The 14,622-nt window shown below is 43.2% G+C and overlaps 1 protein-coding gene across 3 annotated transcripts in view; it reads right to left on the bottom strand.

The window, feature by feature from the left end:
* LOC106605399 (dynein axonemal heavy chain 5) overlaps positions 1 to 12,712 on the bottom strand; it is a 57,223-nt gene extending 44,511 nt beyond the window's left edge. For all 3 annotated transcript variants that reach the window (XM_045718544.1, XM_045718545.1, XM_045718546.1), the window contains exons 1-22: positions 12,219 to 12,712; positions 11,910 to 12,044; positions 11,606 to 11,690; positions 11,263 to 11,420; positions 10,600 to 10,818; positions 10,011 to 10,148; positions 9,628 to 9,804; positions 9,256 to 9,369; positions 7,292 to 7,399; positions 6,881 to 7,003; positions 6,403 to 6,618; positions 4,878 to 4,985; positions 4,689 to 4,774; positions 4,250 to 4,571; positions 3,451 to 3,657; positions 2,997 to 3,168; positions 2,561 to 2,706; positions 2,030 to 2,195; positions 1,588 to 1,845; positions 1,217 to 1,413; positions 545 to 781; positions 136 to 337 (exon numbers count right to left, since the gene is read on the bottom strand). In XM_045718544.1, coding sequence (XP_045574500.1) covers positions 136 to 337; positions 545 to 781; positions 1,217 to 1,413; positions 1,588 to 1,845; positions 2,030 to 2,195; positions 2,561 to 2,706; positions 2,997 to 3,168; positions 3,451 to 3,657; positions 4,250 to 4,571; positions 4,689 to 4,774; positions 4,878 to 4,985; positions 6,403 to 6,618; positions 6,881 to 7,003; positions 7,292 to 7,399; positions 9,256 to 9,369; positions 9,628 to 9,804; positions 10,011 to 10,148; positions 10,600 to 10,818; positions 11,263 to 11,420; positions 11,606 to 11,690; positions 11,910 to 12,044; positions 12,219 to 12,299 — 3,655 coding nt within the window. In that variant the 5' untranslated portion in view covers positions 12,300 to 12,712. The remainder of the gene's footprint in view (positions 1 to 135; positions 338 to 544; positions 782 to 1,216; positions 1,414 to 1,587; positions 1,846 to 2,029; positions 2,196 to 2,560; positions 2,707 to 2,996; positions 3,169 to 3,450; positions 3,658 to 4,249; positions 4,572 to 4,688; positions 4,775 to 4,877; positions 4,986 to 6,402; positions 6,619 to 6,880; positions 7,004 to 7,291; positions 7,400 to 9,255; positions 9,370 to 9,627; positions 9,805 to 10,010; positions 10,149 to 10,599; positions 10,819 to 11,262; positions 11,421 to 11,605; positions 11,691 to 11,909; positions 12,045 to 12,218) is intronic.
* Between the last annotated feature and the right edge of the window lie 1,910 nt (positions 12,713 to 14,622).

Here is a 14,622-nt window from a genome sequence, read left to right as displayed (position 1 = left end):
AGTGATGTACTCTACCTGTATAGAGGGCCAGAGCTCCCACAGTGATGTACTCTACCTGTATAGAGGGCCAGAGCTCTTACAGTGATGTACTCTACCTGTATAGAGGGCCAGAGCTCCCACAGTGATGTACTCTACCTGTATAGAGGGCCAGAGCTCCCACAGTGATGTACTCAGGCTCAGCATTGATCTCCAGCTCCAGGTCTTTGTAGTAGAGGATCTGAGACTCAAACTCAGACAGCAGAGGGCTGCCCTGGCTGAACTTCTGGATGGTGTCCTCTCGCTCCTTCCTCCAGATGTGGTGGTAACGACTGAAGCGGTCCAGAGCATTCATCACCTCCTGGTTAACAACAACACAACAGCCAAGTCTTAAATGCACTTTCAATAAAGTTGAATTTAACTGATTTGATTTAGGTCAACATCTTAGGGGATAGGTGTCAGTATCAAACACAAAATAGTTAGAATTTGACACACTAAGGTCAGAACGTTAGGAAAACAGGAGAAACAAGACTTTTTATTTTTATTTTGTGTGACCACCTGTATGTACCTTCTTGGTAGAGTTGATGGAGGTGCTGAGCACAGACACCAGCTTGATGATCTCCTTGTTCTCAGACACACTCTTGTAGTAGTTCCTGGCCTGGTAGGGTATAGCCTGGATCACAGAGGCGGAGATGTCTGAGGTACTGCCGTCAGCCAGGCTCCTGTAGGTGGTCTCTCCGTCCTCTGACTCACTGTCATTCCTGTCCTGTCTCATAGCAGCCATGTGTCTCTCACTCATCTTCCTCTGTGTTGGCATGAACAGAATAATTCATCTTTGGTTTTTGTTTTAAGAATAACTAAAATCTTAATCTCATGATTTGATTTGAAAGTGTTTTATATATAATTCCACACTATGATGTTGGAATAATATGAAAATGATAATAATGCCCTTTTATTCTACGAGCTGTTTGAAAAGACTGCCTGACATTTCAGCCTGTTTTGGTGGGATGGAGTTTTGGCCTGCCAATAACAGCTAGTTTTCAGTTTTCCCCTCCCCACTCAGACCACTCCCAGACAGTCCTAGCAAATTCTTGCTTTAGAAATAGCTCTTTGCTAAGAAGCAATTTTTGTTTCTTCTAATTGAAAACAATCACAGTAAGGTACTTAATTGTTACCCAGAAATGATTTGATATTGAGATAAAAACTGCTGCATTGGAGCTTTAAGCCACAGCAAGCCCACCTTGGAGATCCTCTCCTTGCTCCACTGGCCGACTCCTTTGCTGACACTGACCACACACTCCACAGCCCGGTTCAGAGCCTGCTGGACCTCATCCAGGGCTGGGACCATGGCGATGTTGGGGATGGACAGGGTCACACTGGTCCTGAAGATAGGCTGCTGACCACTGCCCTTCAGACGGCTGGGGGAATCACTCTCTGCTGTGGGGAGGTGGGCCGATATTGAAGTAGTGAGACATGGAATGGGAAACCCTCCGCTTCATGACGGCCCCACCTTACTCCAACATGTAAAGGGTGGAGCTCAAAGGGTGGCACTTTGTGACAACTGCTGATGTAAAAGGGGCTTTATAAATACATTAGATTGATGGAACTTACTCAGGAAGTGCAGTAGTGAGGAGGCGTGGAGGCGTTTGCGGAGGGTCTCCAGGGTGTTGCGTGTGAGCCTCAGCAGGGCGTCCACGTTACGGTGGTTGAAGTGGGACAGAAGCTCTTCAGCCTCCTCCTCCATCACCTCTAGCAGGTCTCTCTTCTTCTTCCTCTTCACCAGGGGAGACGGGGGGCCCGTGGTGCTCGCCGCCGTGGTGTTACGAGACAGCAGGTTGATGCGACCCTCTGACTTACCCTCCTCCTCCCCTGGGAAGAGGCATGAAGAGACGTGAATACACCTGCATGTACACAGGCACGCACACTTTCTCATTTTCAGTCTAACAGTCAGTCTTTGTGCACCTGAACAACCATTTCGCTTTCCCTTGTATTTTGCTGACCCTGTTATCACTCTCCGTTTGAGTTGTGCAGTTAAAACTGTCGGTTACAGTACCTTCACTCTCCACTAGGTCCATATCAGTCCTGCTGTGCTCTAGCAGTTCCTCCTCCCCCTCCTTGTTCAGTTCAAACTCCAGCAGCATGTTGATGAGCTCGTTGGTTGCCTCCTCCACCAGGGAACTCTTGGCGTGGAGACTCTGAGCTCCCTTTATACACAGCTCCTACCATGACATAACAGAAGAAAGTACATTAGCCTATATCAGGGGTAGGCAACCCTGTTCCTGGAGTGCTGCAGGTACTGCAGGATTTTGTTCCAACTAGGCACCACAACCAGGTCGGTTAAATCAAATACATGAAGTACCTGCAGCACTCCAGGACCAGGGTTGCTTACCCCTGGTCCTATATGCATAAAGACTGTGTTTATACTAAACTAGTAACTAAATATACTGTTTTGTCTGGTCAATGTTGTTAGCACTGACGATGGGTGACTGTGTTACCATTACAGGCTATTGATTATGCAATTATTATGCCTAACAAGCATGTATGTGTATAACACATGAGTAATACAGAGGGAATCTTTGTTTACCCTGGTGGTCTGAACGAACTCTTCACAGCTGAAAGGTTCCTCCAGGGGCAGAACCCACAGTGTGGCTCCACTCATCTCCTGCAGCACAGCGTCTATCCTGAACTCCACCAGGTCATTCACTCGGTCCATCAGCAGCTCCAGGTCCGCTGGACACACAGGTTACAGGTCATACACAGCACCACGGTGTCACCAGGGGTCACAAGGAAACAGCAGTTACAATCAGCTTTTCCCACTGGGACAGCAGATATAACTTTTTCCAATGGGATATTTGACATGAGTTGATCAGGCACAATTAGCTGCGATCAAATGACGTCAAAGTTTCGGTGTGCTCACTGTTCTGGTTATTGTGGTGAGATTGTTCTGACGTTTTATAGTATGGTGCTATGACAGAGCACAGTACAGTGCTGACATGGTTAGATTGGACATGGTTACATACTGAGAGCACTGTTGATGTGGCTGAGGTATTTCTCGATGTTCAGTGAGGTCCAGTTCAGGGAGGTCAGGCCTGGCAGAATGGCTTCGTCTACCTTAGCAACATGAGGCATCACCAGTTGCCCAAAGGCACTCTGGATCTTAGCCCGGACCCTGGCGTTCTCCGTCAGAACCAGCTGTGGATGGGCGTCAGAAATAGAGAAATTAGTAATAACACTTTACTTAATGCCTGCCGTTATAATGTCTTCCCCCTTATAATGTCTTCTAATCATCGCATTAAGATTCTCCTGACTAAATACCAGCCCATAGGACTTTCTACTCAATTCAAAATGAATTGAAATGACAGCCCTTTTATTACTGTCGTTGAGTGTATGTGAAGCCTATTAAAGATACAGGATATATTATCATGCTCAATATGCGTCAGTTGATCAAAAGGCATCATGGAATACATAGTGTACCTGCAGCTTGTTGTAGTTCTTCTTGAGGGCATCTTGTTTCTGCTGTAAGATGGCTGCGAAGGGAGGAATCTTCAGCCTCATCCTGGTCATGCAGTCTGTCTCCCTAATTTGAGTCAGGATCTGGGGGTCAAAGTTGACAAACAGGTCCCCCGTATCAGGACATTTGACCAGTAAAGAGGCCTGGAGGCCCAGTCTGACCTCCTCGATCTGGGGAGTGAGAAAGAGTGAGAGAGAGAGAGTGAGAGAGAGACAAAGAGAGAGAGAGAGAGAGAGAGAGAGAGACAAAGAGAGAGAGAGAGAGACAAAGAGAGAGAGAGAGAGAGAGAGACAGAGAGAGAGATGTAGAGGGAAAGACAGACAGAGAGAAAGAGAGAGAGAGAAATGGAGAGAGACAGCAAGAGTGTGAGAGTGAGAGAGAGAGAGAGAGAGAGAGAGAGAGAGAGTGAGAGAGACCAGAGAGAGGGAGAGAGCAAGCGAGAGAGTGAGAGAGAGACAGAGAGAGAGAGCAAGAGAGCGTATGAGTGATATGAGTAATTTACAGTATGTCTGTGGGAAATCAACAAGTCAATCAATAGTAATATCAGTCTTGCCAACTACGACAGCACAGATCTGGGACCAGGCTACAGATCAGGTACAGATAAGCATTAATAACAGCAACAGTTAACGCTGCTATGCTACTGGAGTATAGGAACAGCCAGTACACCAGAGACCGTATCAAGAGTCTCAGAGCAGGAATGCTGATTAAGTTTTGCCTTTAAGATGACAATAAAAAAGATAACCAGGAGGGGCCCTGTCTCACCTGGTTCATCCATCCACTGTGGTAGAGCATCTCAAACTCTAGCAGCACCCTGGCCACCCTGTTGTAGTTCCTGATGATGCGTTTGGCCTCGGGCGTAGCCAGCACCCCAGGGGGTTCCTGAAACAGATCCATGGGTTCCTGGATCCTCCGGTACAGCTGGCGGGCCCACAGGATCTTACCGGCTACCGGGGGCAGGTCTCGGCCAATGGGAGGATCCATCTTCTGCTTGGTGTAGTTACGGGACACCATCTCTATGTCTCTCCCATAGTTCTGAAGGATCTGCTGGTACTTCTCATCGATGCCCAGGTCTGGAATGCCCAGTCTTGGTGATGTAAGGGGAGATTTTGATATCAAATGAAGAATGAATGAAATGTCTGTTAAATGGACTGACATTAATTAAAGGCTGGTTTGAAATAGAGGTGGATTGAAATAATGGTACCTTTCACATTTCTTCAGTACATTCAAAGCCCTCTCTGTGTTTTGAATCTTATCGAATGTGTTATCCATGAAGGTCTTCAGCTGATTCTGAAAGGAAATGAACACAACAAACAATTGTGCAAATTTTGAGATTATTCAGAAGTGTTTTGTTATGATTTACCAGTAAGTTTGTTATTAAATGTGAACTTACATGCAAGTCAGAGGTATTTTTACAAAACTCATCATAGTCCTGATCAAAGTCTGTTCTTCTCTGATCAAGGAAACTGTAGTGCTTTTTCTTCATGCTCAATACAATGCTCTGAAAATAAAAGGCAGACAGGTTATTTTTTCCATTCTTTCCAAAGCTCTTGAGGCTTTTGACAGTTTCTTCTGTCTGTATTCATTCCAACCAAAGCCAAAAGACTGTCAACTGTCACGTTCTGACCATAGAAAGCTTTTATTTTCTATGGTAGAGTAGGTCAGGGCGTGACAGGGGGTTTTGTCTAGTTTATTTATTTCTATGTTGGTTCTAGTTTATTTTTTCTATGTTGGGGGTTTTGTCTAGTTTCTGTATTTCTATGTGGGGTTCTAGTTTCTGTATTTCTATGTTTTTTGGGGGGGATGATCTCCAATTACAGGCAGCTGGTCATCGTTGTCTCACATTGGGGATCATATTTAAGTTGTTGGTTTTCCCACTAGGTTTTGTGGGAGATTGTTTTGAGTTAGTGTATGTTACACCTCTTCGTCACGGTTTGTTTTGTTTATTTAGCTATTTATGTCTTGCATAGTTTCACTGTTATAATAAAATGTGGAACGATATACACGCTGCGCCTTGGTCCCATTCTTCAGACAGCCGTGACATCAACAATGTTTCCGTTGAATGTTATGAGACTGTTGGGTTTAATTTCATTTTAATCAGAGTAGTAGGCCACACAATGTAGAATGATGATGACATGCAGCTTCTGGCTGGACACCATCCCTATTTAAAGATCCTCCATCTACAATGGCAGAGATGAACAGCAGTGTATAAAATAGCAGTCATTTCTCCAATGAGCAGCTTACCATAAAATATGTATATCCTGGCTCCTGTGAACAAACTGTCAACCTTCACAAAAGGCCTTCAGGACTAAGTAATGGATCAGCTTCTGCTCATTAAAACTAATGCTAAGTTCAACGCAATCCAATAAATTGAGGACACATTTTGTGATGAGTAAAAAATATGCCTTTTAACTTTGTGAAATGGCTCCTGAACATTACAGTCAGGAGTTTAGTATGCTTGGTAGAGTTGATGGTAATGATGATGAGGCATGCACTGACGGACAAAAACAAGGACAAAAAAAAAACTCTGGCAAAAGTTACCTCCCATTTCCTTTGCATTTCTGCAGTCTGTCCAGCGGAAGCAATAGAAAGAGCAGATCTAACAATACTACAGTGGCAAGGAAAAACATCTAAAAAGGTAACGTCTAAAAAGGTAACGTGTAAAAAGGTAACGTGTAAAAATGTAACGCCTAAAAAGGTAACATGTAAAAAGGTAACGTCTAAAAAGGTAACGTCTAGAAATGTAATGTGTTAAAAAGTCATGTCTAAAAGGGTAACATCAAAAAAGGCAACATCTAAAAAGGTAATGTCTAAAAGGTAACGTGTAAAAAGGTAACGTCTAAAAATGTAATGTGATTTAAAAAGGCATGTCTAAAAGGGTAACGTCTACAAAGTACTCTAATCTCCAGACTGTGTACCTGAAACGTGGTTGCTATAGTTTCCAGGCCTTCTATCTTGGAGTCCTGTAGGGCTGAGTAGGTAGTGATGGTGCTGAACATGTTGAGGATCTTATAGAGGCGTCGTTGGAACGTCTCAAACTTCCCAAAGATGTACATCTCACTGAAATCAAACTGCCTCTCTGAGGGACTCTGCTCCAGCTTCTTCTTGGTCTTGTGGAAGCACTTCTGGTACTCCTATAATGAGATAGATGGGATCCAGATGAAAAGAAATTGGAGGAGCATGGAAAGGAAGTTATACTGTGAACGAGTTCATTTGTGAGAAGTGTGTAAAGGATGTGATGGTATTACACTAGAGATAATAGATTATTTATAGATTAAAGCTCTTACGGGCCTGTACTTTCAAAACTGACATTTCTTTGTGCCTTGATTTAGCACAGTATTTTAAATGATCTGGTTAAAGTGTGTTGAACAAGTACTTGGTATATGAAAGCAGTACCTGATTTAGGTGGATAGCAGCTTTCAGTTTCTCAGCTACAACACCCTGAGGCTGGTCCCATATGGACGCAGACCCGTTGTTGGTGATGTAAGCCTTACATGCTGTAATCATCTGGTTGGTAACCTAAGACATGGAGATACAGAAGAAAAAAGGATACATTTTGCGTGCCTCTCCAATAAGCAACCTCGATGGGATGACTGGTTAACAGGCTTGGGAGGGAAGTAGACAGCACTTCAGCTATCATGAGACCAGGTGGTGAGGCCAAATGCACCATGAACATCAAAGAAGAATTTACAAGATTCATTTCAATACACTTCTAATGATGAAATGTAATAGATTCGCCAGCTTTTACGAGATGTACAGTCACCTATTCTTCTTGGTGGTTAAATACAGTATCATAGCAATAATGACCTTGACAAACAGGGAGGTGATCTTTTCTGAGGTGTTGTAGTAGCGGGAGATACTGTGGATCATCCGGATGGCGTTGATCAGGCCTGGAATGGCCTCTACCATCGACACCTGCGTTCATTTAGCATACAACACAATCATACAATGATGAGTTTTCAAATCCATTAAGATCGATATACAGTTGAAGTCGGAAGTTTACATACATCTTAGCCAAATACATTTAAACTCAGTTTTTCACAATTCCTGACATTTAATCAGAGGAAAAATTCCCTGTCTTAGGTCAGTTAGGATCACCACTTTATTTAAGGAATGTGAAATGTCAGAATAATAGTAGAGAGAATGATTTATTTCAGCTTTTATTTCTTTCATCACATTCCCAGTAGGTCAGAAGTTTACATACACTCAATTAGTATTTGGTAGCATTGCCTTTAAATTGTTTAACTTGCGACAAACGTGTCGGGTAGCCTTCCACAAGCTTCCCACAATGAGTTGGGTGAATTTTGGCCCACTCCTCCTGACAGAGCTGGTGTAACTGAGTCAGGTTTGTAGGCCTCCTTGCTCCCACACACTTTTTCAGTTCTGCTCACACATAGGGTTGAGGTCAGGGCTTTGTGATGGCCACTCCAATACCTTGACTTTGTTGTCCTTAAGCCATTTTGCCACAACTTTGGAAGAATGCTTGGGGTCATTGTCCATTTGTAAGACCCATTTGCGACCAAGCTTTAACTTCCTGACTGATGTCTTGAGATGTTGCTTCAATATATCCACAAAATTCTCCTCCTCATGATGCCATCTATTTTGTGAAGTGCACCAGTCCCTCCTGCAGCAAAGCACGCCCACAACATGATGCTGTCACCCCCGTGCTTCACGGTTGGGATGGTGTCCTTCGGCTTGCAAGCCTCCCCCTTTTTCCTCCAAACATAACGATGGTCATTATGGCCAAACAGTTCTATTTTTGTTTCATCAGACCAGAGGACATTTCTCCAAAAGGTACGATCTTTGTCCCCATGTACAGTTGCAAACCGTAGTCTGGCTTTTTTATGGCGGTTTTGGAGCAGTGGCTTCTTCCTTGCTGAGCGGCCTTTCAGGTTATGTCGATATAGGACTCGTTTTACTGTGGATATAGATACTTTTGTACCTGTTTCCTCCAGCATCTTCACAAGGTCCTTTGCTGTTGTTCTGGGATTGATTTGCTCTTTTTGCACCAACGTACGTTCATCTCTAGGAGACAGAACGCGTCTCCTTCCTGAGTGGTATGACGGCTGCGTGGTCCCATGGTGTTTATACTTGCGTACATTTGTGTGTACAGATGAACGAAGTACCTTCAGGTATTTGGAAATTGCTCCCAAGGATGAACCAGACTTGGCTGACTTGGCTGATTTCTTTTGATTTTCCCATGATGTCAAGCAAAGAGGCACTGAGTTTGAAGGTAGGCCTTGAAATACATCCACAGGTACACCTCCAATTGACTCAAATGATGTCAATTAGCCTATCAGAAGCTTCTAAAGCCATGCCATCATTTTATGGAATTTTCCAAGCTGTTTAAAGGCACAGTCAACTTAGTGTATGTAAACGTCTGACCCACTGGAATTGTGATACAGTGAATTATAAGTGAAATAATCTGTCTGTAAACAATTGTTGGAAAAATTACTTGTCTCATGCACAAAGTAGATGTCCTAACCGACCTGCCAAAACTATAGTTTGTTAACAAGAAATTTGTGGACTGGTTGAAAAACGAGTTTTAATATCTCCAACCTAAGTGTATGTACACTTCCGACTTCAACTGTACATAGTAGACCGGTTTCGCAGATTAAGCCTAGTCCTGGACTAAAAGGTTTTTCATTGAGAGTGCTTCTTAGGCCAGGATTAGGCATTATCTGTGTCCGGGAAACTGGAAAACTATGTAAGTCTAGTTAGTAAATCTAAGAGGAAGATATTGAAAACTGTATACAATATTAGTTTCTCACAGGGTCACTGTTGTAGAGCGGGTCACAGAACTTCTCCAGAGTGTAGAGGTACTTCACATTGTCCTTGGCCTCGTTGGCTGAGTCAGTGATCCTGGTGTCCAGCTCTCGCCAGGACTGGTGGGACAGATACAGTCATCAAACATACACTGTACCTATTCTGCTACAGTAATACAGAAAACACCAACTGAATTCAGATATGAGAGCCATGTACACTAAGCATAGAGGAGTGCTTTATTTAAAAAAATTATGTGACTGACTCTCACGAACGAGTTTCAAATAGCAAAAATCGAAATTGAGATTTTAACATTTTATTAGCAGGCCTTTAACATCTACTCCTGTGTTACGGAGGACATGGTGTAACAGCTTGCTCACCTTGATGAGTTTTGACTTGGCCATCATGAGAACGCCCAGGACAGCCTTGACATCGGGGCTCTTGAGCTGGTCCAGGAGGTAGTTGAAGCGGGACATGCGTTTCTTCCAGTGGTCCAGCTCGGCCCGCGGCCCCAGGTCATCTGCCTCCTTCCTCAGCTGGTCACTCTCAGCCAGCACCTGGATGCAACACAATCACTGCTGATTGGGGAATGTGATATCTGTAAACTGTATTAGATGTGGTGGATCTTGATGTAATTTCCCCTGAAAGGATAAATAAAGTTGTATTGTATTGACTATATTGAACACACACCTCCACCCACAATTAAACAGGTCCATGGAGGAGAAAGGTGTGCATGATGCTATTGAGGTTCAATCTATTTTACCTGTTCAATCTGTTTGATCCACACTTTCATACAGGCCTCTATCTTCTCTGTTGCCTCTGTGCTGTTAGCCACAGCAATGTAGTCAGACGGGCCTTTCAGTGTCTTCAGGTCAAATTCGTCACACACTTTTAGATTCACCTAAATGAAATGATTAATGATATCAATTGTATATCCATATATTCGTAATTGCAAAATTACATTTGTTTGTTTTGATAAGCATGTGTGTGTGTGTGTGTATTTAATTATTTGTTATTTAAATACTTATTTTCTGCGTATTTGAGTATTTTCAAATAATGTCGCCTGAATAAACGACATATATTGAAATTATTTAAAGTATTTTCAAATTATTTTCTATAAATAGCATACTTTTTGAAAGTATTTGAAAATACTTATTTCAAATACTATTTTCAAATACCTGGGTTAAATACATGGGAGTGTATTTGAGTTTTCCAAATATATTCCAATATTCAACTACTTGTCTTTTCAAATAAAACACATCTGAATAATTATTTTGAAATGCATGTGAAAGTAATTGAGATATTTGAAATAGTATTTGAAGCCAGGTCTGTTGAGCATGCACGTCACCTACCTTCTCCTGCAGGCTCTCCTGCGCCCCAGCCAGCACAGACACAAAGCTGTCCAGTGAGCTGATGAAGTCCTGTTTAACTGACTGGGCCTGTGGACTGGCCAGCTCTCCCCAGCCATGGTTCATCTTCTTCAGGCTGGGTATGAAGATCTCAGACAGCAGCTGCTCCACACTTTTAAGCAGGCCTACCTCTGTGGTGTCCAACATGTTGAAATTCACCTCCTACCAGGGCCAGAGAACTTTAGATAGACATGGCCACACAGTAGGCCAGGCGATGACACCATTTTAGAAGCAAAGATTGGGCTGACGTGTCAGACTGTTACTAATATTGTTTGCCTGAATGCAAGGTTAAATATTGTTATGAATGATAAGAGCATTGTTATACGAACATTGTTTAAGCCCTTAAGACATATAAATATTGATAAAACGTATAATGCCGACTATGTGTTGGATCAGGGTTCTCCAACCCAGTTTCTGGAGAGCTAAACTCCGGTAGGTTTTCAATCCAACCCCAGTTGTAACTAACCTAATTCAGCTCATCAACCAGCTAATTATTAGAATCAGGTGTGCTAGATTAGGGTTGGAGTGAAAACCTAAAGGACGGTAACTCTCCAGGAACAGGGTTGGAGAGCCTTGTGTTGCTAAGATAGTAAGGTGGAGACTCACCCTGTGCACATTCTCAGAGGTGATAGCCTTTGAGGGGTTGGCTCTTGTGAAGAACACACAGACACCAGTCAGAGCCACATCTTTGCCCTCAGTGACAAACACCTTGGCCTTCTTACTCCGGTTGGGGGCCAAGACAGCTGCTGCTGCTGATGCTGCTGCTAGGGAGATAAACAAAGCAGTTACGCAATACCCACTATATCATCTTTACGACAGGAAGAAGGTTAAGATACATTACTGTTAGCAAGATTCAACCTCTTTCAGCTGTAACTCTGCTATTAACTGTGTTATTACTCTGCTATTATTATATTCCCCTATTATTTCCCTACATGGCCAATCATCTCACCTGCTTCAGCTGGCTCCACATCCTGATAGTAGAACATGATATGAGGAAGTCCCTCAGCCACAAAGAACTGCTCCATGCGCTCAATCTATGGGAGACAGGTTCATCACAATCACCGTTTCCACAATTCATTTACTTTTACTTGATTCAATCGCTTTTGCACAAGATATTACAATCCAGGTAATCTTGAAAGGTAGAAACAAATGTTGCATCCGCAAGCAGTGGCCAGCTACTCAACAGTCTGTCACAAGGGACCACACTACAGGGGATTGATGGAGGTGGAGCGGTGATGAAGTGTTATGCCTACCTGAGTTCCCTCCAGAATGGCATCCTCCACGTCAGCCTTCTCCAGGCCCAGGCAGGAAGCCACGATGCTGAGGACATAGTCATGTCTGCCATCCAGCTGAGCTCTCTTAGCCTCACGCTCCTCTTTCAGCTTTTGCTGCAAACAAAGAGACAGAGAGAGGTATCATCAAGTCAACCCCAATACAGACTCAAACTGGACGGATTGCTTCGACAAGAGGCGGAACCAAATTCTGATGAATATTTCAGCCCAGAAACAATTAAAGTAATTCAAATGATAATGACTGGATACAACAGGGTCCTTCACACATACTTTGAATGCAACAATCTCGCTGTTAGATATGAGAGAGGATTGAGGCTCCCTTTTGCTCCTTCTAGACTTTGAGTCAGCCATTGTTCAAAAGGTTCACAGAATGACAATCACTTTCACATGTCAGCCAAGGCAGCAGAATTAAGGACACTTGCAAACTCCATTGAAGAAATATAAGAAAAAAATACAATATATTCAATATATACTGCAGCTTTGTTATTAACAGTAAAAATCCATGAAAAAACAAAGTAAAAAAAACACAGCAAAACCCCACACAAAGAAGTGAAAACGAAAGTGATAGCCTATTCCTTCATGGAAATCTCTTGAACCATGATCTCCGATAAAATATTTTCCATATACTCTAGACTCTTTAGCTATGCCTCTTTCTCTGTCTTCTATACCACTTCTACCCACTAGCTATCCACAGGTTATATACAGTGAAACGTCCAGACAGTAGCACATTCAGCACAGATAGAACATTAACATCCCTCTCTGGCTAGCCCACAACACTACCCTGGACAGCCCAGTGGCTGGGGGCCTCATGTTAAAGAAGACAGACAATAGCGATAGTAAAATCTACTACAATGAGTTGCTTGGTGGTGCTGCTAGGTAACGGCAGGAAAAAGGCAAACCAATAAATTAAGCTGACTTTGTGTTGTATTTTGTGGGCCGGATGCAGACGCTTTCAAACTCTGGTTTTATTTTCCCCATTGACAGTCTGGAATTTAGCCTGTGTTGTCTGGAGAAGTGTTTCGTTCTAGGTTAAGCTACCTTTTACTTGCAAGGGTCAGTCTATTTTTGAGATCTAGGCCCTTTGGGTTCAGCACATTGCAACTTAACAACAAAGCATTTTATAGCTACTGGCCAGACCATTTACCGGCAGACCAGGAATACTAAGCACACTTAAGCTTTTCCTGCATTTCTTTATATCTACACTGGCATGTTACTATTCGGCAAACACTATACATTTGCCCCTAAGAATGCATTTGATGCCATGGATAAAGTGTGGTCACATTCAGACTGTTGAGTTATTCATGCCAAGCCGGCTCACTGGTCTGTCTCTATTGCACTTTAAAGACGTCAAGGCCAAGTCTGAGTCACATTTACTATGGCTTAATTAATAACCCCAATGGATTAGCCCAATTGAACGATAGCTCCACATGAGTTCCATCCGGGTATCTGGTGGGAGTAGGATAAGGCTGTGGAAGAAGAAATCAGAAGATGGCTAAAGATTTACAGCATGCATCAGATCAGAGGCAGCAGCCAGCAGTCAACAAGCCTGGACACGAAAGACCAAACACAGCTATTGACCTATTGGACAAACACAAGCCCCAGACTACATCCTAAATGGAACCCTACTCCCTATATAGTGCACTGCTTGGTCTCTGGTCAAAAGTAGTGCACGATGTAGGGAAAAGGGTACCAATAGATGCAGCATGTGCAACACAGGCCAGCCAGTACAATACTGATTCGCCACACTGCCTGAACAGAACCACTGGAGGAAATACATGCTTATATAAGCTAGCCAAGACAGGGGTTGCTGGGCGACACACACACATCACACCTGCTCCCTGGGCTGGCAGTGATTCCATTCCAAGACTTTCATGATGAGCAAACAGCAACCTCAGGCTTCAGCCTACAGAGAAACACTACAGCACACCAAGCATAAAGCACCAAGCACCGAGCATAAAGCACCAAGCACCAAGCACCAAGCGTACACAATGGCAGCCTCAACTGTCTGCAAGCTTTCAGCTCAGATAAGAACTGAATGGCTTGAATGAAAATATCCTGACAAAACAAATCAAGAAATACTTCAGGAGAAAAGGACTAACAGTTGCTAAATGGGCTTTTGGGCGTTGTGTGTCTTGTAATCCATTCAACATTTACAATGAACACCATTGCAAACAATGTCTGTATCATAAAGTGTAACAAGAAAATACTAACTGAAATTGCTTGTTTCGACAGAATTTATCACAATTCTACAGAACAAGACCGAGAGCCAATCCTGACCAACGACTGATCTCAGTTCAGTTGTACTCTGGAGCCTATACATTTATCAAACAGTCAACAACATGCACACCATATTGGCCCCAATCTGTGATCAAATAGATGACCTGTCCCTAACCATTATTTGGCGAGGACCCACTGGGTGCTTGTTGTCTCCAGTAGATCTACTCCATCTTCTCCTATCATCATGCAAATCCTACAGTGACAATCTCTTACCTTGATCACTCTTGAGACACTATGTTTCCAGAGCTGTTGTCTAAACGCTCGAGACATGACTCTTAGCTCCTCGTATCAAAGACAGCTCCAAAATGACCATCTACAATCTACAGTTGAAGTCGGAAGATTACATACACTTAGGTTGGAGTCATTAAAACTTTTTTTTCAACCACTCCACAAATTT

Source organism: Salmo salar, chromosome ssa05 (genome assembly GCF_905237065.1).
Source record: "Salmo salar chromosome ssa05, Ssal_v3.1, whole genome shotgun sequence".
NCBI classification, from domain to species: Eukaryota; Metazoa; Chordata; class Actinopteri; order Salmoniformes; family Salmonidae; genus Salmo; species Salmo salar.
Note: the sequence above shows the minus strand (reverse complement) of the source record. Positions and strands in the feature narration are given on the sequence as shown.